This window comes from Leopardus geoffroyi, chromosome B1 (assembly GCF_018350155.1).
Source record: "Leopardus geoffroyi isolate Oge1 chromosome B1, O.geoffroyi_Oge1_pat1.0, whole genome shotgun sequence".
Taxonomy (NCBI): Eukaryota; Metazoa; Chordata; class Mammalia; order Carnivora; family Felidae; genus Leopardus; species Leopardus geoffroyi.
Window position 1 is genome coordinate 34,051,767 of NC_059327.1, and position 23,209 is coordinate 34,074,975.

The 23,209-nt window shown below is 46.2% G+C and overlaps 1 protein-coding gene across 2 annotated transcripts; it reads left to right on the top strand.

The window, feature by feature from the left end:
• The first annotated feature begins 1,730 nt into the window (after positions 1-1,730).
• Positions 1,731-14,622, top strand: STC1 (stanniocalcin 1). Of its 2 annotated transcripts, XM_045456922.1 has the most exons (5): positions 1,731-2,185; positions 4,183-4,325; positions 5,039-5,250; positions 11,424-11,641; positions 11,828-14,622. In XM_045456922.1, exons 1-5 carry the CDS (start codon positions 2,068-2,070, stop codon positions 11,944-11,946), a joined length of 810 nt encoding a protein of 269 aa, XP_045312878.1. In that variant the 5' UTR covers positions 1,731-2,067; the 3' UTR covers positions 11,947-14,622. The 2 variants fall into 2 exon arrangements, with proteins under 2 accessions (XP_045312878.1, XP_045312884.1); XM_045456928.1 differs by having other exon boundaries at positions 1,756-2,185; positions 11,424-14,622.
• Positions 14,623-23,209: the final 8,587 nt, after the last annotated feature.

A 23,209-nucleotide genomic window follows, 5' to 3' on the forward strand; every position in this document is an offset into this window, starting at 1 on the left:
TCCTTCTCCTGTATCTTCTTCTGTATCTCAGCCCCCAGCACGCAGCCCAGGAGGTACTTGAGAAATACCAACACTGTCACTCAACCTAAATGGAAATGTACTTATTATTTAGTGAAAATGTGAAAATTCCCTTTCTTTCCTCTAGAAATTTCCGTTTTCCTTTATTTCCTCTATCCTTTTTTCTAGCAAACTTGGTCCTTCCCCAAAAAAAAAACCCTTTTTGCAAGGAAGGGCGGGGCCGTAACCACTCAGCAAGCCCACTCCCCTCACACACACAGAGCGGAGTCTTGGTTTGTGGTTAGGAGAGTTGGCGTTGTTTCTTCCACCTTTGAAGGTGTTAGGATTTAAACTGAAACCACTGCCTTTGCAAGATCATCTTGTTCCTGCCTGCATGAATCTCCAATGGCCCTTTTGCATTTACATCCCAAAAATGTCTGAAGGTTGTCTTGCTTAATCCCTTCACTGCACCCCAGCCCTTAATGTAATGCCCACTTTTTTTTTCTTTTTTACCCTGAGAAATCCTCTCCTGGATCATCAGCCTCCTTCACAAGTTAAGGACATGCCTCAGTGCTGCCTACTTATAAGAAAATATGAGCTTCTATACCAGGCATGATTTGTGATGCCACTGTAATTTCCCCATTAAGTCTAGAGCTTAGCAGCCCTCTCTCCTACACATTCTGCTCTTTTCCTACCCCTTCCCAGTCTTGCCTGCCCCCTTACTCTCTCCCCGCCCCCAAGAAATGAACTGGTTTACCTAGCAGGTTTCATCTTGCTTCGGCCAGCTTATTGTTTCAACGTGATTATGAAGTCCCCTGGCTTGAAAACACAGTTTGTTAATTTCCAGGCATTCACGATGTCTCCCTGCTGAGTTTAGTGTGTGGAGGTGTGCATGTGTATACCTGTGGTAACTAACACTCCTGGGCGTGCAATCTTGCTGGTGACTAAGAAGATGGAATCAAGGTAAATTTGTGTAACTGGAGAATCATAGGTTTTAGAGATGTAAGTGATGCTAGACTTCGATGTTGGCATTTCACAGATTGGAAAACAGAGGCAGAACAAGGTAAAAGGACTTGACCAAGGTCACAGAGCTAATCCGTAGAAGAACGGGGGCCACCACTCAGAGCTGTCCTATCCCAGTCCGTCAGGGCCCTTCCACTCAGATGCGTCCCTCCTCAGGGGTTCGTATATGTGAGTGAGAACTCAGGATGCCCACGTGCAACCAAAGTGCATCACAGACCTGTGAATATGTATGTGCCAACAAGATGGGGACAGTGCCGTGCATGTAGCTTACAACGTAGACAGTATGCAGTAAAATCGGACTGAAACGTCTGTAATGAGATTCAGTTCGAATCCAAAGAGACCACACTCCACATCCTGCTGATGCTGCCCATTCCCAACCCCCTGTAGATCATTTGGGGGAAAAAATGTATTTCCAAAAGCACCTTGTTGAGATTTTCATGATTTTCCTTCAGTTCGATCAATACACAGTCATCCCTTAACGCCATGAAAATAGCTTTTCACACATCCATGCACACACCGTCACACACACACACACACACACACACACACACACACGTAAAACATTGGCAGCAGGTACTTTTAATTTGCTGGAAAATATTTCTAAGAAGTCAAACAGCTCCAGCCCAATGAGAGTGCCCTCCGATTGGCTAGCCAGACCAGTTGAAGGACCTGATTGGTCCCTGATCCTAAGGACCGATAAGAACGGCTATAAAATCCCTGGGTGCAGCTCTTGGGCCCCCAGTTTGCAAAAGCCAGAGGTGCAAGAAGCAGCCACTGCAGCAGCAGCAGCAGCAGCAGCAGCAGCAGCAGTAGCAGCAGCAGCAGCCAACAACAGCAACAACAGCAGCAGCAGCAGCAGCAGCAGCCACAGCAGCAGCAAAAGCGTCAGCAGGAACAGCATCAGCAGCAACAAAAAATCCTCATCAAATCCTCACCTAGGCTTTCAGTGTATCCAGATCCACATCTTCACGCAAGCCGGGAGAGGGAAAGAGGAAAGGGGGGGAGGAAAAAAAAAAACCCAACAACTTAGCGGAAACTTCTCAGAGAATGCTCCAAAACTCAGCAGTGCTTCTGGTGCTGGTGATCAGTGCTTCTGCAACCCATGAGGCGGAGCAGAATGATTCTGTGAGCCCCAGGAAATCCCGGGTGGCAGCTCAGAACTCAGGTAAGCGGCAAACCCAGGACCGGTTTCTCCCCCAAAGAGCTGTCCTCATTTGCCTCTCGCTTTTGCAACTGTGTCTGTGACGGCTGATCTTGATAATAAATGTGCTTCATGCCTGATGGCAATAAACTGCCAGTGTAATCCAATAGCCTTAGGAAGTGGAGCTCCTTTGTTTAATAAATTGCATGCAACTAACGAAGAAGCCGGGCGCTCTGCTGAGGGTATTTCATTGCATAAGCCTACTAGCCTGATTGCCTGAAATCTGGCACGTACCCTCTTGGGGGAGGGGGGGAGGGGGCGGGGGAAAGGCCTGAATGTTGGCATGCTTCAAAGCGCTCTCTATACTTTCCAGAAGCTGAAGCCGATCTTAAGGTGAGACACGGTTTGTCTGATGCTGTCCCCCTTTCTTCACCCTTAAGTCCCCATAACTGGACTTCCCTGCCCCTTCAGAGAACACACAGAAAGCTCCCTCTGCAGACAGATTTACCGAACCATAGCCCTCAAGGCTGACAAATCCCGGGCAGATGCAGAGAAAACCCTACACATCCCACCCCTGACACTGCTCCTTCTCTTCCTCCCGGCTTTCTCGCGCCTTCATTCAGCTGCCCGTGCAGTGCAGCCCGTGGCCAGAGGGCCCCCTTGAAAAAGAGTTATTTGTGAAATGTAGCAGCTGTTTCTTCAAGGGGAAGGTCTCGCTCTCGTGCTGACTCCCAGAGCAGTTAATTGTGTATTATCTTGGTCTCTAAAGGAAAAGAGTCCTTAGGAAGCCGGTATTAACACCTCTGCCTTTTGACTTCACTTGTCCAGCTTGCCCCTCTGACATTACTGCCCCCACTCCCCTGACTGTCAGCAAAGATGGGATCGCAGGTGTCCAAATGCTGCAGACAACGCTCCTCTCCGAAGAGCACAGGTCCCTGCCCAGAGGAGGGCTTTGCTTCACTTCCTTTTGTACTTAGTTGCTATAGAAATGCAGTGATTCACAATTCGAGCTTGCCTAAAACAATAGCAACCCTAATGCATATTAAAACTGCTTAAAGCAAAGTTATAATTTGAACCCGTGGAAATATATAATTAGGGAAATGACTTGTAACATCCCAGAGGCTGCGGGTGGTGGGAGGGGGAGGGGAAGCCTAACCGAACCAGGCTTTTGATCTCAGAGGAGAATCCTATGGTATGAAGGCTGCAGATCATTTCTTGCCGAGCTGCTTGCCAGAACACCCCCCCCCCTTTCTGTAGGAGAGAAATTACTTTTATGGGAGATCTTATCCAGAATGTAGAAAGCCTCATGCAAGTTCTTTGCGGTTTTCTTCCAGTCTTGCACAAGGGGTGCCTTGGCCTTGTTATTCCACACCTGTGTTTCTTTAAAAAAAAAAAAAAGGAGAAATGGCTTTTAATATGAGAGAGATTATGCATACCTCTAAGCACTGTCCTATGGTGGGGGCTGGGGTGAAACATGAACGGACCAGATTCCTTTCTGCCAATATGAAGGTAAGTTAGCAGCCCTAAATTGGAAGGGTCTCCAAGCACACTCCTTGGCAAATGGTCCTCTGCCATTTAGACTAAAATTCCATTCTTATTACTCCGGAGTGCGTTTTCAGAAGCCAAATGGACTCCCTGGCCCTTCTACTTCCTAAACCTGACCACCAGCCATTGCCTCCTGCCTTCCCGGGCTTTCGGGCTCTAAGTGATACCCTCTGATGCTGGAGAGCTGTTTCAAGCACTGTGCATTCCACAGACTCTCACCTTACTCCTCCGGCCACCCAAATTGTATGTGATGGTGAGACCAACAGGGAAAGCTCCTGCCCTCTCCTTCCACGTGCAGGAGGGATCTGCCTGGCCTGCCCCCGACCCCACCCCCTCTGAACGGGTCTATCTACTGGCCCCCTCGCAGACGTCCGAAGAGAAGTTCTTCTGACCCCTTGTCCTTGAATGGCGCCCCCTCGACCCTTCCGAATAACCCTCACCGCTTGACCCAGATTGGATGGATTTGTCTCTTTCAGCTGAAGTGGTTCGCTGCCTCAACAGTGCTCTGCAGGTTGGCTGCGGGGCTTTTGCCTGCCTGGAGAACTCCACCTGTGATACAGATGGGATGTACGACATCTGTAAATCCTTCTTGTACAGCGCTGCTAAATTTGACACTCAGGTAAGCAGACCTTGACCCCTGCCTTCCACTGGCTGCTTGTCGTTAACAGTGTGCTAGACTATTGTTCTTAGGAGCTAGTCTTGTAGGGAAGCAGCTGTGCTTCTCAGCCTCCTCAACCGAAATCCCCAGCTCCAGCGTGTGCACGCACACTCCCGCGTGTGTGCGTGCATGTGTGCACACACATGCACACACACACACACACACACACACACACACTTTCGGCCAGGAAGCCAGTTCTGTACGAGACGCTCCCCACCCTCTAATGCACGATTGTCACACACTGACACAGGTTATCTTATAAGGGAGGGGTGATGAACAGAAAATCCTCGCCTCTTCAAGAGGAAATGAAAATGTTCTTCCAACAAAGAAGTTCTCACTGTAGGACCCAGCATACTGGCTTGTGAGTTGAGTTATCAAAGTCTCGATCCCAAGACAAAACCGCATCATGGCTACGTTCAAGCTGCAGGGTGGCTGATTCTGGGTCTGTCTCTTTCTTTCTCCTGTCTCATTATTTCTACGGAGCTCAATTCTGAAGGTAGTCTACGAGAGTAGGGACATTTTTTTTTTTTTTTAATCCTGGTCGCAGCATGCGAAGACATACAGACGGCCAGGGGACCGCGCCAATGCAAGTCCCCTTAAGTTCCACATATTGTATGCTCCGTCCTCTCTGGCAGCTCGAGCTAAAGCTTCTCCTCCTACCCCTTGCCTGGCAGGGAAAAGCATTTGTCAAAGAGAGCTTAAAGTGCATCGCCAATGGGGTCACCTCCAAGGTCTTCCTCGCCATTCGGAGATGCTCCACTTTCCAGAGGATGATTGCTGAGGTGCAAGAGGAGTGCTACAGCAAGCTGAATGTGTGCAGCGTCGCCAAGCGGAACCCCGAAGCCATCACCGAGGTGGTCCAGCTCCCCAATCACTTCTCCAACAGGTACAGAATGAGTCCGCTTTTTTGCGCTGGGGAGGGAGGGGGGGCAGGGCGGTGGCAGAGCCAGACACAGAAGGGGGTTAATTGCCACAGTCATGATCTTATTTTAGCTTGCAGCCTTCCCAGCTTTTGCAGGGAAAATATGTTTGTGATTGGTTGTGACAGCTTAAGCAGCCTGGATTTTTTTTTCCTCACTGTTATAGGAAAAGTCTTTCCATGCAGCTAATAGAAACCTCCATCTGTGGCATCCCTGAGTGCATTTTCATTGTCAGTTTCTCACAATAAGCCTGAAGGGCATTGTGAAGTTTATGGACACAAGCTTTTGAGATATCACATTTGGCTGAAATTATGACTATGCACGGTACAGTTGGCCATTATAAAAACCCCGGTCAAATGTCATAATGCAGACTTTTAAAAAAAATTTTTTTAACATTTATTTATTTTTGAGAGACAGAGAGAGACAGAGCACGAGCAGGGCAGGGGCAGAGAGAGGGAGGCACAGAATCCGAAGCCAGCTCCAGGCTCTGAGCTGTCAACACAGAGCCTGATGTGGGGTTCGAACTCACAAACCACGAGATCATGACCTGAGCTGAAGTCAGACGCTTCACTGACTGAGCCACCCAGGCGCCCTTTTTTCAAGAATTTTTTTTAATGTTTCTTTGTTTTTGAGAGACAGAGAGCATAATGCAGACTTTTAAATCCGCATGGGTTCTGAGCTGTCCCGAGCCCAAGCACATATTCCAGTAGGTAGCCCAGAAAAAGCCAGGTCACTTCGTTGGGGACTCAGATTTCCTTTGTGAAAAGTGAGATGGCTGGACTAGATGATTCCCCCTCCCAGGCCCATGTTAGTTCTTTCTCTAGTTCCAGAATTTCCTGGAACGATGTTTCTGACGAGTGCTCGTATTCTCATCTGAGTATTCTAACGTGACCCAAAACCCCGGAAGTGATCATATCTGAGCACCGGCCTTTCGGTGCTGCCGACTCACTGTCTTTACCAGCCGGGAGTGGACACCCAAGACACGAGAGGGCTGACATCCTCATTCCACGACCTACAAAGTTTCCCAGCAAGACCTGGGCTTCCCCATCTGCGATCAAGTTAGGAGAGGTGCCGGTGGGGCTGGCATGGAGGTATGGCAGGGACAGTGAGGCTGGGACACGTGGAGCCCTACTGTGATGCCACACAGCCTGAAACTCGCCGCCTAGTCCTGAAGCACTCTGATCCTTTGACTCCCCAGCCAAATCTGCACACACTGACAAAGATCAGTCCTATTACCTATTGCCCGGACCACCGGAGAGCTAACACGAGCCTCCCTGCTTAATCTCCTAGCCAGGTTCTGTCCGTTCTTCGGATAGCACCAACAGCCTGCTCCTCCAGGGGCTTACCAGTGATTTAGTCACACACATGTATGCAAGTAGAAGACGGGAAAGGTAGGTCTTCCTTAGGGAACTGCTAAAGGCCCCTGACATTAAAACTCTGTAAAATTTCTGATTCACACTGAAGCACACGGTAAAGGCTCTCCAGAACCTCATGTCAACTTATAAAATCATTTGTTCGGTACTGAGAAGCGACCGTGTCCTTGGGTTCTAGCTGATTTCCTCAGAACAAGAAAATCAAATTCCACATTTATCTCAAATGGCCTATCTCTTTATATTGATCTTGGTCTTCAAATTCTCCCAAAAAGATTCTTGTGACATCTGAAGAGAAGAAGGAAAAAAAAAAAAAAAAATCGCTGGCTAATTGTTGGGAGTCTCCCTTCACCACAGAGGAAAAAAAAAAAGAAAAGAAAAGAAAAGAATTTTTAGTAGACAGGGGCTAAGGACAAAGTATGTGTTTGTGGGGCAGCTGGCGGGGGCAGGGGTATGTTGGCAAAGCCATCATTGTAAGTCTAGATCGTTAAGGATCCTGTGACAATTTGTGACTTACAATATGGCATGTGACCAACTTTGAGGCGATGCGAACCTCTCGATTTCAACTGAGGTCATATCTTCCATTTATAAAGGGAGAGGTCGTATAGAAAGGATGATATAGACTCTGGACTGGTGATCCTAAATATCTAAGAAGCGACTAGGAATGGGAGTTTTTAACCAGGCCACTATTGCTTTCAGTGGGCCTTCTTTTACACCGCTTCTATCAGATGGCCACAGGAGCCTGGTCATGTCCCTTTTTCATCTCGGGAAATCACGCTTATTTGGACAGTGGGGGAAAGTGACCATCTCTTGAAGACCAGAATCTTCACGCAGCCCTTTCTCCCATTATTTCACATCAACTGGTTAATATTATTCCTGCTCCGAACTGTAGAGATTTCCGGTTCCATGCTGGGCTTGGTTTGCTCTATTTAAGCTCCTCACTCTCCTGAAACATCCTGCTTTCCCAGCCTCTGTCCCACCACAGAGACACATTAAGTTGTGCCAGTTGGCACCGAATTGCAAAGGGAAGTAGTTACAGGTTCATTCCACCTTCCTGTGACTTATCTAGCATGAGATTTGGGCCTGGGAGAATCCAAAAGCCTGTGACTGGACCAGGAGCCAGAACAGGGACGTTTTCCACGGGAGAAATGCGTTCAGAAGACAAAGGAGAGTTGGCTGTCCCCCTGGCTGAATTCGCAAACTGCTCTCTTAGCCATGAGGGACGCAGGCAAAATTGATCAGGCACGCTGGGAGGCGTGAGACTTGGGAAGAAATCAGACCAATCCAGATCCAGGGTGGGAAAACTGACAAAGCTTCCAGCTCTCTAGGGCATGGATAGGGAACAGGAAACAGAAGAATAATATTGATCAAGGGAAACAAAGGACTATTTATAAACCCTCACACAGAACGTTCCTAGGCAGTATGTGTGTATTTGGGTAAAGCATGGCTGAAACAGTAGCTATGGAGAATATCTGATGTTATTCTTTACCAAGAAAAAAAAAAAAAAAAGGTCAGGGATGGAATTTTCAAAGTGGGAGGAAAGAAACAAGCTTTAGAAGGTCCTTCCAGGCTGGGTGATCAGAGCACTTAGCCCATCAAGTCCCTGCAGCCCATCCTGCCAACCCCTATAAAGGTGAAGAAAGGACCCTTCTGAAATAGTTCTAACTGCTCCTGCAGAGGATGAACCTAAAGCAGACCTGCACCATCCTTGTTCAATTAAGAAGGAAATTATGTGTCAAATCCCTAGAAACATAGAATGCCATAGCTGGAGACAGGCATAGACTGTAAGCGCCTCATTTTACTGATTGAAAACACAGAGGCCCAGAGAGGGAAGTGACTGGCTGAAAGTCACACAGCTAGTGAATTGACAGAATAGGGCCTAGAATGCACGTGGCCTTGAGCCAAGCTATTTGATTTCTGCTTCAAAAATGGCAACCAGTAAAACTTGTAGGAAATCTCCACAATCCAAGTAGAATAAAAGGAGGAAAAAAATAGACAACCAAGGAGAAATGAATAAATGTGCCCCATGGTGATCAACAATTAAATTTGGTAAGTTATCTCCTCAAAGAGAAGGCACATCTTACCAACAGCTATAGTAACATAAACCGTGGGTACACGATGGTGCGCGACAAATACGTGGCAATCGCTAATTCAACTTGTGCTGGAGACACGATCTCTTAAATAATCTCACTTAGTGACTTCTAGATGGGGAGGGTCTGTCTCATTCATCCACACAATCCCAGAGGTCAGTGCCATTCCTGTGTATTCTAGCCCTTAATGGAGACTCACGGGCCTAAACTGTGGCTCACTCTGGCAAATGATGTTGGCCTCAAGGCAGCCTGACAGGTTGACACGTTTTCCAGACTTGGAGGAGCGGTAATGGAGCCATGGACAGTTTACAGGGAGCCCTCTTAGCCTGCCCTTGTTGCGTTAACAAAGCTCCACAAAAGAAGCTAAGGGTAGATTTGGAGGGTGTCACTAGGGTGGTCAGGCTGGTGAGGTCCTCATCCAGAAACACCAAAAACAGGTGTCTTATCTTGGTGAGCAGCGAAAGTAGCAGTAAAGGTGGGCACCCTCAAAGACGGAGAGTAAGTGCTTTAAGAAAGTGGAACGCAAGAGGCACATCTGGCCTTAAAGAGGCGAGGCTAATGACAGAAGCTTGGTTTCCTTACTGGGGTGAGACTTCGTCATCCCGGCAAGAGCCTTCAACGTCAGTCTAAGGAAAGGCCTTCTTCTGTAGCTCATTTGGCAGGGGCAGTGAGGGCGGGTGGGGGGGGTGGTCATCTGTTGTGAACAGTTCTTTCTAGAAGTGAAAGGGTTCGCTTTAAGTTACGAAGTCCTGATTGGGGGCCAGGAGGGTGAGAGGTCAGAAACCTTATTCTCTAAGATCTAATCGCCCTGTGAAATGGACCCAGAGATCTCGGGGACCCATGTCCTTGCAGAGCCCAAGAGTAAAGGGGTGCCTGGGGATCTATGTGGGTGCGTAGGTATCTGAAGCCGTTGGTGCAAAGTAGTTTATTCTGTTTTTACAAAACCATCTTTCTCCCCATGTCCCCGTCCAAGTGAGATCTGCTTTGACTCATGTGCTTTATAATTCCGAAGGGCTGGAAAATGTGTTTCTGTGCCAGAGAATCCCAATTTTAACAACAGCTGGATATAATCCTCCCTCGTGGGAGGGGTAGAGCCAGGACTGTGTCTGAGACCCAGGCAGCAGGATTTCTCTTTCGTTCGGCCCCCAGCTTCATCTGCTCGCCCACGGAAGGGTGACCGCTCTGCTTCATTACCCGTGTTCCACTCTGTTTACCGTACATCCTTGAAAGGACCTCTCTGGGGGGTTAAGTTATTCTGGAAGGATGTTTGATCCTGTGCTCTGTGAGGTGAGTTAAAAATAAACAGGTTTCTTTTCATGGAAGATCTTGTGGCCCCAGTGACCCGCAGGCTCCTCTGAGGAAAGAGTCTCCCCACATAAATACTGGAGGTCACTGTCATCGGGAGAGTCTCTTATTAGTGCACACAGAGCTAATGGGTTTTGACAAGTGCCACCTCCAAGTGGAGCAAACACGTCCCACCTCGCGTTGGAAAATTACCTGAACTGTCTTCCCAATGAACAGGACAAGTAATTCATACGCTGTAAATATTAGACAGCTTGTTCCTGAGCCATAACACTTAGCTTCAGGGTTTGCTATACCTAAACAACTTGCATCTAAAATGAAGGTGATTTATACCAAACCCAAAGGGGTTTTTTTGTTTGTTTGAACTTAACCACACCTAACCTCTAATTTTTCTTCCTGGAACCATGACTTATTGGAAAGAACTATTATGTCTAAAACTCCCCATTTCCTCAGTGACCACGAAATAAATTAACAAATTGACAGGAAGCAGGCAGTGTGGCCCCGGGACCCCGGCACATGAGGGTTACCAAAAATAAAGCCACGAATCCTGCCTTCAATAAGTTCACTGCCTAGTAGGGGAAACAGAACCATCCCTAGACCATGCACTGCTGCCCCGTGTGATGCTAAGCAGGGATCTGTAAAATGTCCAAAAAAAGGAAGAGGCCCGCAAAAGCTAGAGCAGTAGGAGAAGACTTGGGGGGAGTTATTGAAGCGGAAAACGTCAAGGACCACCAATGTTTCCATGTAAGTGTCCTCATTGCCTGGCATTCGGCCTTCTGACCGCAATGCGCCTCTGAAGGAAGACTGAGCGTGAGAGCAGCCGATGGCCTCTAGCAAGGCGAGCTGAGCGTGTGATGGGGAAATTAGGTTGGGGAGTAAAACGCGTGAGACACTCGAAGGCAGGGGCCTCCTTTGCAAATAGAAGTGAAGTCTGAGTATGCGCTCAGGTGCACGTGCACCTGCACACACACCACGAAACAAAAGGAAAAGTGCAAAGGGGCATCAAAATACCTGCCAATTCCTGTGCCAGTGACTCTTCATGTAAGTGGCCGGGGCTGGGCGCACCTCCTTACGTTGGACTAAGTCTCGTTACTACCACTAACCCATTGTACGACCTCAGACGAGTCGCTTTAGCTCCTCCCACGTTTGTTTCTTCTCTGTGAGATGATGACGTGGCCACTGAACGGTCTTTGTGAGCCCATCTAGCTATGCGTTTCTACGTTTTTAAGATTTGCAGACATGGCTGCCAGCTGTCAACCATTTGTGCTCGCACGCACGGTCTGGCCACGGCGGATGGCGTTGGCTGCAGCCCGGATGAACGACCGGGTCTTGCCTGGCTCTCGCTGACTGACTGTTGCCTGTATATCTGCCTTGCAGATACTATAACAGACTTGTCCGAAGCCTCCTGGAATGCGACGAAGACACAGTCAGCACCATCAGAGACAGCCTGATGGAGAAAATTGGGCCCAACATGGCCAGCCTCTTTCACATCCTGCAGACAGATCACTGTGCCCAAACATACCCGCGAGCTGACTTCAACAGGAGGCGCACGAGCGAGCCACAGAAGCTGAAAGTCCTCCTCAGGAACCTCCGAGGTGAGGTGGCCTCTCCCTCCCACATCAAACGCACCTCACAAGAGAGTGCATAAGCGGGGAGAGGTGTTCCCAACCTCGCCCAACTAGTATCATTTTAAAGGTGTTCGCGCACCAACTTTGAGTGTACTGTGCCTGGTTTGATTTTTTTTTTTTTTAAGTAGTTCCTATTTTCTATTCCCCTGACAGAAAACTGCATGAAACTAGGCTTCTGTAATCAATATCCCAACATTCTGCGATGGCAGCGTTCCCACAGACAGAATACGTGTGATCTTTCTGCCTCTCGGCAGGAGAGAGTACCCTTTTGATCACTTCCCTCTACCATGTCTTCTCCCGGGTCCCCTCAAACTACTCTCAAACACAGAGCATTCGCGTAAGGCCCAGTCCTTGTAATTGGAAGATGTGGAGGCCTTTTAGGATGGTTGCCCCAGTAGAGTTAGCTGATGAGAAGCAACTTAACTTAAATGCATGTCTTAAACGCTCATAAAGATGTTAAATGGAATTCGTGTGATGAATCTGTGCTGGCCATGGACGAATATGAATGTCGTGTTTGAATTCTTGATCTCTCATGAGCTAGTATCTTATGGTCTTGATCCTCTAGTGTGTAATTTCCTTTCCAACACATTTACCAAATTGCTCAAGCCTGGCTCTTCAACCAGAGTTTGAGCCCGCATCTTCTTGCATCTAATGAAAAACAAAAAGCTAACATCTTTATGTACTGTAACTGCTCAGAGCTTTAAAAGTACCTTTAACAATTGTCTTAAAACCAGAGAATCTTAAGGTCGAACTGTGGAATATAAATAGCTGAAAACTAATGTACTGTACATAAATTCCAGAGGACTCTGCTTAAACAAAGCAGTATATAATAACTTTATTGCATATAGATTTAGTTTTGTAACTTAGCTTTATTTTTCTTTTCCTGGGAATGGAATAACTATCTCACTTCCAGATATCCACATAAATGCTCCTTGTGGCCTTTTTTATAACTTAAGGGGGTAGAAGTAGTTTTACTCAACATCAAAACTTAAGATGGGCCTGTACGAGATAGGAAAAACCAACAGGTTTATCTGAAGGACCCCAGGTAAAATGTTAATCTCCCAGCCCACCTCAACCCAGAGGCTATTCTTGACTTAGATCTATCCTGAAACAGCTCTGTCACATCCAACTGGGAATTACGGGAACCAAAAAGAGCATCCCTTTGGGCTTGGACCACTTACAGCGTCATAAGGCCTACTCGATCTTGGGAAGTGGCAATTCTTGTCTCACCGCCTCTCATCCGTGCCTGATAGCTCTGGCAAACTGATGACGGCATGGGAGACTTTCCATTAAATCGATCAGGAACGAGTCAATCAGCCTTTGGGTCTTCAGTTCCGGGGACTTGGGGCTGAGGGGGTATAAATAACCCTGGGCTGTCCAGCCTTAATAGACTCCTCTTACATTTTTGTCCTGTAGCACGCTGCCTGCCAAAGTAGTCCTGGCAGCTGGGCCATCTCTGTAGGATCGCAAAAAAAAATAAAAATAAAAAAATAAAAAATGTAAAAAAAAAACAAAAAAAAAAACCCAAAAAAAAACAAAAAAAAAAAAAAGAAAAAAGAAAAAAAAGAAAAAAAAAGAGAGGGAAAAAAGAGCTGGTGGTTTGATTATTTCTGCCGTGATGTTTACAAGATGGCAACCACCAAAGCCAAATGACTAACCTATCTATGAACAACAGTAGTTTCTCAGGGTCACTGTCCTTGAACCCAACAGTCCCTTAAGAGCGTCACTGCCCACCAAAGGTCAATGTTGAGGGAGAAAGAGGGAGGAGGGGTAGGACTGCAGGGGCCACTCCAAACTCGCTTAGGTAGAAACCATTGGTGCTTGACTCTCACTAGGTTGAACTCAAGATTTGACCAAATCGAATGATAGGGTTCCTGGTGGGAGGAGGGAGGGCACATCTCCAGAAAAATGAAAAGCAATACAACTTTACCATAAAGCCTTTAAAAGCAGTAACGCGCTGCTCAAGGACCAAGGGCAATCGCAGCAGACCCAGCAGCAAGAGCAGCACGGCGTTGCTGCCTTTGTCCCCACACAGCCTCTAAGCGTGCTGACATCGGATTGTTAAGAGCATTTTTATACTCAGAACTGTCCCATCCCCAGGTCCCCAAACATATGGACACTGCCTTAGCCTCTTGGAAATCAGGTAGACCACACGCTAAGTTGACTCTCCCCCTCCCTCCCTCCCCAGCCCCCACCCCCCAGGCAAGGCTGACTTCTCTGAATCAGAAAAGCTACCCAAGTATGTGTGTTGTGTCCATTTCGCAAACCCACTAAGCCAGGACCCCAATGCGACAAGTAGTTCACGAGGATTCCTAGCCAAATTCTCTCTTACTTCAGTCTAGTAGGTTCTCTTTGTTTGCTGTGACCTCTTCAAACCGTGGTACCCCCCTTTTCTCCCCACAGCGATACTTCTATATGTATCTATAATACATATATCCACACGTATGGAAAGAAGCAGTTCTCACGATGTTGCTAGTTTTTTGCTTCTCTTGTCCCCATCCGACCCCACTCCTTCCGACTCCCCTTTAAACTTCCAAAGCTTCGTCTTGTGTTTGCTGCACAGAGTGATTCGGGGGCTGACCTAGACCAGCTTGCATGATTCTTCTATCGTGATTTGGTTGCACTTTAGACATTTTTGTGCCATTATATTTGCATTATGTATTTATAATTTAAATGATATTTAGGTTTTTGGCTGAGTACTGGAATAAACAGTGAGCATATCTGGTATATGTCATTATTTATTGTTAAATTACATTTTTAAGCTCCATGTGCATATAAAGGTTATGAAACATATCATGGTAATGACAGATGCAAGTTATTTTATTTGCTTATTTTTATAATTAAAGATGCCATAGCATAATATGAAGCCTTTGGTGAATTCCTTCTAAGATAAAAAATAATAATAATAAAAATAAAGTGTTACATTTTATTGTTTTTTTTTTCCCCAATGTCTTTCATTGTTATTCTTTAAAAACTTCTTGAATGAGACTTTCTGAACGTGAAGTTAACGGCCGATTGAGTTCTTTAAAGTCACGAATTAAGTGCCGATATGTAAACGGATGTAGTTTATTTTTTTTTTTTAATTTTTTTTTTCAACGTTTATTTATTTTTGGGACAGAGAGAGACAGAGCATGAACGGGGGAGGGGCAGAGAGAGAGGGAGACACAGAATCGGAAACAGGCTCCAGGCTCTGAGCCATCAGCCCAGAGCCCGACGCGGGGCTCGAACTCACGGACCACGAGATCGTGACCTGGCTGAAGTCGGACGCTTAACCGACTGCGCCACCCAGGCGCCCCTAAACGGATGTAGTTTAAATCAACACTTGCCAAATTTCCTTAAGACCATTTGGTGGCTCCCATTCCCCTCAGAATAAAATTGCACCCCAGAGTCCTTCCAGATGTCAGAGAAGCTGGATGGTCTGGACACCACTCAGCTCTCCAGCCTCAAGACTCCCCCTTCCTTCACAGCAATGAACCCTGTGCTCCCGCAGTGCGGGAGTTCTGCTAAGGCTGTGCTCGGTCTCCCTTCCGGACCTTTATTTGTGCCGTCCTCACTTTCTAGAAGACCTTGCCCTCCACCTTGTGCTCAGACTGGAAGCCCCTTTGTGTAGCCACTGATGTGGTCCCAGCACCGGAAAAAGCACCCAGGTGCAGGATACCCTCAATGCTTTAAATGAATGGCTTAGAAGGACTTCAGGAGAGAGGGGAAAAAAAGACAAATCAAGGTGACGAGAGGCAGATGGCTCTGTGGTGAGGAGGGATCCAGCTCCGGGGTCAGACTTCTGGGGTTTCAGTTCTGGCTCTGCCACTCGTTAACTGCATGATGTCAGATGACTTCATCCCGAAAGACATCGGTTTCCTCCTCTATAAAACGAGGAGAGTGGTAACTATCCATAGCACTATTAAAAGAACATAAAATAAGTGAAGTGCTTACGTGGCCAGTACGCGGTATTGCTCACTAAATCGCAGCGATTAGCATCCGAGGAGAGGGGATGGGGATAAAAGGAGGGAACTTCCCATGTCAAAAAAACGGGGACGGGATTCACAGCAGGATGACATTTACCTGAGTCTTGAAGGATGGTTACGAGTTCAGTCACAAAAAAGTGGGGGAAGGCTACTGTAGTGTAATGTTTCCAAGGAAAGTTCTTATATCGTTCGTTTGTCTGTTTCAATTTTCTCTACATTTGAAATTCAAACACGGACTTTTTTCAATACATTCAATTTTCTCTACATTTGAAATTCAAACACGGACTTTTTTCTCACTATCATTCATTTCTGCCTCCAGACTGCATTTTTCCAAGTTCAGGTGCACACAGGACAGCTAACAAATGCTGCAAAAGTTGCCACTCTAAGGCCACAAACGTATGGCACTTGCTGTTCTCTGACCGGGCCCAGGACAAAGACTACATTGATTTCATTATGATCCTGCCTCCTCCGTCTTCTTCTATCACACCTGTCCAGGCAGAGAGGCTGTCCACACTACACTTTAGCGGGCTATTTAAGAGCTGAGACCTGGGGCGCCTCGGTGGCTCAGTCGGTTAAGCATCCGGTTTCGGGTCAGGTCGTGATCTCGCGGTTCGGGGGTCGAGCCCCGGGTCGGGCTCTGTGCTGACAGCTCGGAGCCCGGAGCCTGCTTCAGATGCTGTGTCTCCCCCTCTCTCTCCCCCTCCCCTGCTCATGCTCTGTCTCTCTCTATGTCTCAAGGATAATAAACTTAAAACAAAATTAAAAAAATAAAAAAGACCTGAGATCTCCCCAAACTGAGTTCAAATCCTACTTCCTCTGTGGCTTTGCACTGAGTAGCTGACACCTTCATATCTGAGTGTTTTCAGCTGTGAAAATATCCCTATGAAACAGAGATAAGTAATCAGTCCTACCTCCTGGAGTCATGAGCATTAAATGAGTTGCATAGAAAATACTGAAAGTGTCCAGCACATAGCAAGTTTCCCCACAAATAGTATTTATTGTGCCCTCAACTAAGGTAACTATTGCTCTGTACGTCAATGCTATCACCATCATTTCGATTCTACTCCCACTCCTCACATGAGTCTTGAGGTACCACCTTGGTTCTTGTTCTGTTTCTTTTGTAGATCACTATACATGACTGTTTAACAAGACTTTATGAATTTGAATATAAAATATTACAACTAACCAAAAATGGCAGATTATAATACATGAACATCCGTATACCGTCACCAAGCTTGAGAAATAAAATAGCCTTAGGGTGCCTCGGTGGCTCAGTCGGGTAAGCATCTGACTCCTGATCTCAGCTCAGATCTTGATCTCAGGGTCATGAGTTCAAGCCCCTTGCTGGGCTCTGCACTGGGCATGAAGCCTACTTTTAAAGGAGAAGGAGAAAAAGAAAGAGAAAGAAAGAAAGAAAGGAAAAGAAAGAAAGAAAAAGAAAAGAAAGAAAGAAAGAAAGAAAGAGAAAGAAAGAAAGAAAAAGGAAGGAAGAAAAAGAAAGGAAGGAAGGAAGGGAAGGGGAGGGGAGGGAGGAAGGGAGGAAAGAAAAGAAGAAAGAAAGAAAAAGAGAAAGAAAGAAAAGAAAAGAGAAAAAAGAAAAGAAAAGAAAATAGCACAGATAAGATATTCTCTTATGTTTGCCCCCCGGAACCCATTCACACAGTTATAAGAGTCCATGGAGCATTTGGCTGGCTCAGTCAGAAGAGCATGAGACTCTAGATCTTGGGGTTGTAAGTTCGAGGCCCACATTGGGTGCAGAGATTACTTAAAAAAATAAAATCTTAAAAAAAAAAAAAAAGAAAAGAGAGTCCATGACTAAAATGTTTTTGAAAAGCCTTGGCTTAAAAGAATTTTTCCAATTATTGAAATACACACAAAAATTTCTTAAATTGCTATCAGCCTTTCAAAAATGGAGTTTTTGGAACTGTCTGTGAATCTGTAGAATAAGAGAAGGAACAGGTCAGGTTGCCCCTCCCATGGGACCTACATGAATGCCATAAGAGCTACTAGCATTGCTTCTGAATCAGTGTTTCTAGATTTACTGTATATACACGTCACCTGGGAATCTCATTAAAGTGATTCAGTATTTCTGGGTGATGCCCAAGAGGCTGCATTTCTAACATGCTCCCAGGTGATGCAGATGCTCCATGAAGGATGCTTGGAGTAGCAAGATCCCGACTGTTTCCATATAATGTGTCAGTTCCTCCATTCTAGAACCCTCCACACAGCCACTGCAAGGAGGTTGCTGAAGCACAAGCATGATCATTTCACTCCCTTGCTTTAGTAGCTCCCCCTTGCCTAGACGACAAAGATCGAGCATCTTGACTTCAGATTGAAACCCCTCAAAATCTGGGCCCTTCTTTTCAACACACACCCTAGGTTCTCCTAATGCTAACTTCTCAGTCTTCCCCCAAAGACACCATTACCTTTTCTGCCTTATTACCTTCACTCATATCATTCCTTCTCATGAATATTCTTCTCCCCAAACTCCTTTTCATTGGCCAAAGTTCATGTCACCTGGGAAGCCTTCCCCAGCAGAGCCAAGCTTATAGCCAAGTGCACTGGAGAGGGCTTGCAAAGAGAGAGAACTTAGTCATCCTTGTATTCCGATGCTTAACACAAAGCTGGCATGCACTAAGCATTTGTGAGCAGAAGAAGGAAGGAAGGAAGGAAGGAAGGAAGGAAGGAAGGAAGGAAATCTTTCTATTACCCACCAACTAATCCAGGGCTTTTCCTCTAGTAGAATGCTGGGCCTTAGCAGCCATAACAGCATATGGATAACAGGGCATGGAGTGCATATCGCCATGGTGAGTAGAGACATTAATTCCAGGTGCCATTTGGGCATCTTTAGGTCAGCCAGCTTATCACAACACCACATGACTATATTTCTTTCCAGCACTAGCCCTGATAAAAGTTTACACTTGCTGTTTCTTTCTCCTGGTAACCTGAGCAACAAAAGACTCATCCACAAACATGTTTAGAGATTTGCTAAGTTCGTGCAAGACATCATACTAAAGAGCCAGAAGGAATATGGCCGTCTGCAAGTCAAATTACATCAAGATTTCATATATCTTTGGTTCTTTTGTCACGTCGTTATTTTCATAATACCCCTCAGGTCACTAATTTTTCTTCCTTACACTCAAGCTCTGCCATGAACCAAATTTCCCACAGTCCTTTGATATCTTACCCCAAGGAAGAACTTGAGTGCCAGAGTGAGACATTGGCTAAGCCCACCCCACCTCTCTACCATAAAGTCTGAAGAGTAATGCATATCATCCCATTTTTCAAATAACTAATTGATGCCTGACCACCGAAGTAATCAGCAGAGTACCTAGGTGCTACTTGACATTGTACCCGGAAGCTGCATGCAGCAGGCTGAGCTAAAAATGAGAACGCACTAATTCAGACCCTTGCTTGCCAGTGAAATGCATCTCTGCTCCCCACTCTGTAATAAGGGACTTGTGGCTTCCAGTTGAGGACAGAATGCTATTCTCAACTCTAGCACAATTAAGTCACACCGCAAGTGTACTGTGCTTCAGGAAAAACCAGATATAGTCTATGTCCCACAGAGACTGTCAGTGTTTCCAACATTTGGCCAAAATCTTGGCACCCATTCCAACGACAGCCTCCTCATCTATCTTGGGATTTCTTGGAAATACAATCACTCCAGGCCATGCCTCACTCCCTCCACACTGGCCTGAGCTCCTCTCGTCCCCATCCCCTATCCATCAGGAGACTTCTAGGGCTATCTGGAAAGGCTGCAGTTTGTTAATCCCTTCACGCCTTACACCTGGTCATCCAAAGTCACCACTCTAAGCGCAGTCTAAGCACCCCAACATCTAGCCCCTCTGTCTGCATGTTCTGTTTTGTTTTGCTTTGATTGTCAGATTGTTTAATAGTGTAGAATACAGATTAATTTCAGGTTTAAAAAATAAATCAACTTTTAAGAATACGTTTGACTTTTTCCTTGAATGTCTGCACATTTTCTTTTTGTTTCATGTCTGTCCTCCCTCAATGAACCTCCTATTATTATCCTCCTTCCAAACTCTGCCCATTCCGAGGTAAATATCTTCACCTTCTCTTTTAGTATCTCCTCTAGCTTCTCATCTAAAGCCTGATTCCTCAAAAAACACTGTCCCCTGCCATCTTCCCAAATACTTACTTATTCCTCCAAATCTCAAGACTGATGCGTGGGGCCCAAAGGCCACTCACTCCCAACACTGTTCCAGACTGATTCTGCCACTGTTCCTCAAAACTTCTGACCCACTGAGGCTCAGGCTGTTGTGTTCTGAATGTTTGTTTCTCCCCCGGAATTCATATGCTGAAATCCTAACCCCCAGGGTGATGGAATTAGGAGGTGGTGCCTTTGAGAGATGACCAGGATATGAGGGTAGAGCCCTCATGAATGGGATTAGTGTCCTTATAAAAGTGAGAAGACAGTCATCCATGCACAGGAAGCGTCTCCTCACCAGACATCGAATCCGCCATCACTTTGATCTTGGACTTCCAGCCTCCGGAACTAGGAGAAATAAATTCCTGATATTTATGAGCCACCCAGCCTGTGGTATTCTGTTACAGCAGGCCCAAAGAACAAAGATAGGCCATCTGGCTATACCACTCTCCTCCTCTCTTTGTCACTGTTCTCCAGCCCAAGTGTACTTTGGATGATATTAAGAGGAACTGCCTCTCATTCACTGATGACATGGGTACCAGGTTCACGATTGTCCTTTTCACTCTCAAGTCACATCAGCAGTCTGGACAAGTTCAACTTCGTGAGAACGCTTCATCCCGTGCTCAAACCCTTGGTCCTTCCTCAGCTCCGCACCCTGGATCCAGGAGGTACACGCCAGTATGGCAGTGTTTTACTCTGATTGGTCATTATCAGACCGGTTAAATATATTGACTGTCACCCTTTTGTGATACTGGTATAATTCAGAAATCTTAAATCCGGAAGCTCCCTTTCTGATGGCAACATCTTTCCCTTATGGCTCCCCTATTCATTTATTTGCACTACATCAGTTCTTTAACCTTACCCTGACTCCCAGGCCCTTGACCTTTCTACATTCTCCTGATCTTTCAACCCCTATCCTCTCATCATCCTCTCCCTGCTCTGCCTTCTACGCGTGGTTAATCACTTCAGCCATGCAATTGCATTGCCCATCAACTAGCTTGCCCCATCAATCTCTGTCACGCTCAACTGGAAAAACCCCAACCCTCAGCCAGAGAAGAAAATCATAAAGCATGCACAGATTTGGTGTCACTTAAAACTGATCAGCTGCCAGCTTAACAGGACCCTCGGCACGGCCTGGGAATCTTCCCACCCATCCCTGTTCAGCTCTGTCTTCCACTCTCCACAGCAAGGATTAAAACCTTCTCTACTCCCACCCAACCACCTTTCTGCTAACGCTTAGCAGAAAATCTTGCTTCTCACCGCACAGGCAAAATGGAAATCCCTCAATTCCCTGCCACCATAGCCATCCACACCTATTCTTTTACGCTTCCTGCCACAAAAAGTACGGCATCTCTCTTCCTGGCTCAGAATGATGAATCCACCTCAGGTCTAGATCCCACCCATGTCCCCCTCATGCAAGATCCCTGGCCTTCAGGTGCCCCTCTCTCTCATCCCTTGGCAGCCCCTCCCTTCTGCCTCCTCCCAGAGCTGTCTCTCTTTCAGCTGCCACCACCTCTCTCACAATTGCACCATCTTCTTTACAGAGACGTCTGCACTCCTTTTCATTTCCTCACCTCCCATTCACTCTTTAGTTCTTTAGAATCTGGCATCCACCGCCACTGAAATGACTCTAAACTAGGTCAAAACATCTCTTGTTGCTAAATCCAAAATCCTTATCTTATGGGATTAATCTGCCCCATTTGGCACTGATAAACATTCTGTCCTCTGTAAAAGGCCACCGTGACAACACTCCTCAGCCTCTTCCTCTTCCCGTCCCTGAAAGGACGGAGTTGTTCAGCCTTGTGTTCTGGTCCTTCTTTTCATTCTGTGTCCTCTCTTTCAGTACTGTATCTACTGACATGTTTCAATTCCTGTTTATATATTAAGAACTCCAAAACTATATTTCCCTTGAAAATGACCCACATATCCAACACTTGGCCAACTGGATACTTCCTCTCCGATGTATAATAGCCACCGAAAACATAACATACCCAAAACTGAATTCTCCAAACATCCTTCGTTGTCAGAGACTTGTTCCTTACCTGCCTTCCCAAACTCACCAAACAGCATCTCCACCCGCCTGAATACCATCTGTGACACTTGTCTCCTGACCACTCTTAGCAAATAGGAACCACGGATTTCTCCTTCTAATTGTCTCCCTACTCTGTCCATTTATCCACGTTCACATGGCTACTACCTTGACTTAGGCCTCATTCTCAAGTCTCCTAAATTCTCTCTCAGATTTCAGGAATGCCCTGCCTTTGTCCCCAAACACGTTCCCTACTTTAGGGACAAGAGACTCTTCCCTGAGAGTAAATCTGATTGTCACCCCACTGCTTAGAAACCATCAATGGCAACCGTAAAATATCAGAAAAAGATGAACACCACACACTGAATATCATATAAAATGCTGCATGATCCGGCCCCTTCTTACTTTTCAATCTCCTGCCAACCTATTCAAATCCATCCTACTTCTCTTGCTGGGAGCTCCAGCCAAGTACTTAGTATGTGCAATTTCATGCATTTACTTTGCTTTCCTTGACCTTTGTTAATACTTTATATTAGCAATACAATTACACTTTGTTCCATCTATACACACACACACGTGCACACACACACACACACACTCACATCTGGCTAACTACTATTCATCCTCTGGAACTCAGTGAAATCATCCTTTACTCCAAGAAGCCTTATATAACTACCTAAGACCGAGTTAGGTACTCTTTCCGTTGCTTCCAAAGCTTCTCATGCTTACTTCCTCAACGGAGAGTTTGAATTTTTTTTTTCGTGTTTTATGTATTTTGAGAGAGGGAGAGACAGAGCACAGGCAGGGGAGGGGCAGAGAGAGAAGGAGAGAGAGACTGAAGCAGGCTCCGCACTGTCAGCACAGAGTGCAATGTAGGGGTCAGTCTCGCAAACCACGAGATCATGACCTGAGCTGAAATCAAGAGCCAGATGCTTAACTGTCTGAGCCAGCCAGGCACACCCCGCCCCCCTTACTGGATCTGAATTGCCTATGGACTTGTTTTTCTTCCCTCGTGAGCTGTATGTTATTTGAGAGCCAGGTCAGTATCTTTTTTTCAAAATTGTAGGCCTAGTGTCTAGCACAGTGTCTGGCATATAATAGGAACTCTGGCTGAATTTAATTAAATGAGAATGTGGCATAGCTACATTAATTAAAAAGTGATCATTCTCTTTCCAGAAGATTCTGTTTTTATTTATTTATTTTTAAACATTTAACATTTATTTATTTTTGAGACAGAGAGAGACAGCATGAACAGGGGAGGGGCAGAGAGAGAGGGAGACACAGAATCCGAAACAGGCTCCAGGCTCTGAGCTGTCAGCACAGAGCCCGACTCGGGGCTCGAACTCACGGACCGCGAGATCGTGACCTGA

Excerpts from the sequence above, each read along its gene's own strand:
- STC1 (XM_045456922.1), top strand. The coding sequence starts at position 2,068 with ATGCTCCAAAACTCAGCAGTGCTTCTGGTGCTGGTGATCAGTGCTTCT. Across the intron at positions 2,186-4,182 it reads GGTGGCAGCTCAGAACTCAG|CTGAAGTGGTTCGCTGCCTC; the intron begins GTAAGCGGCAAA and ends TGTCTCTTTCAG. Across the intron at positions 5,251-11,423 it reads CCCAATCACTTCTCCAACAG|ATACTATAACAGACTTGTCC; the intron begins GTACAGAATGAG and ends TCTGCCTTGCAG.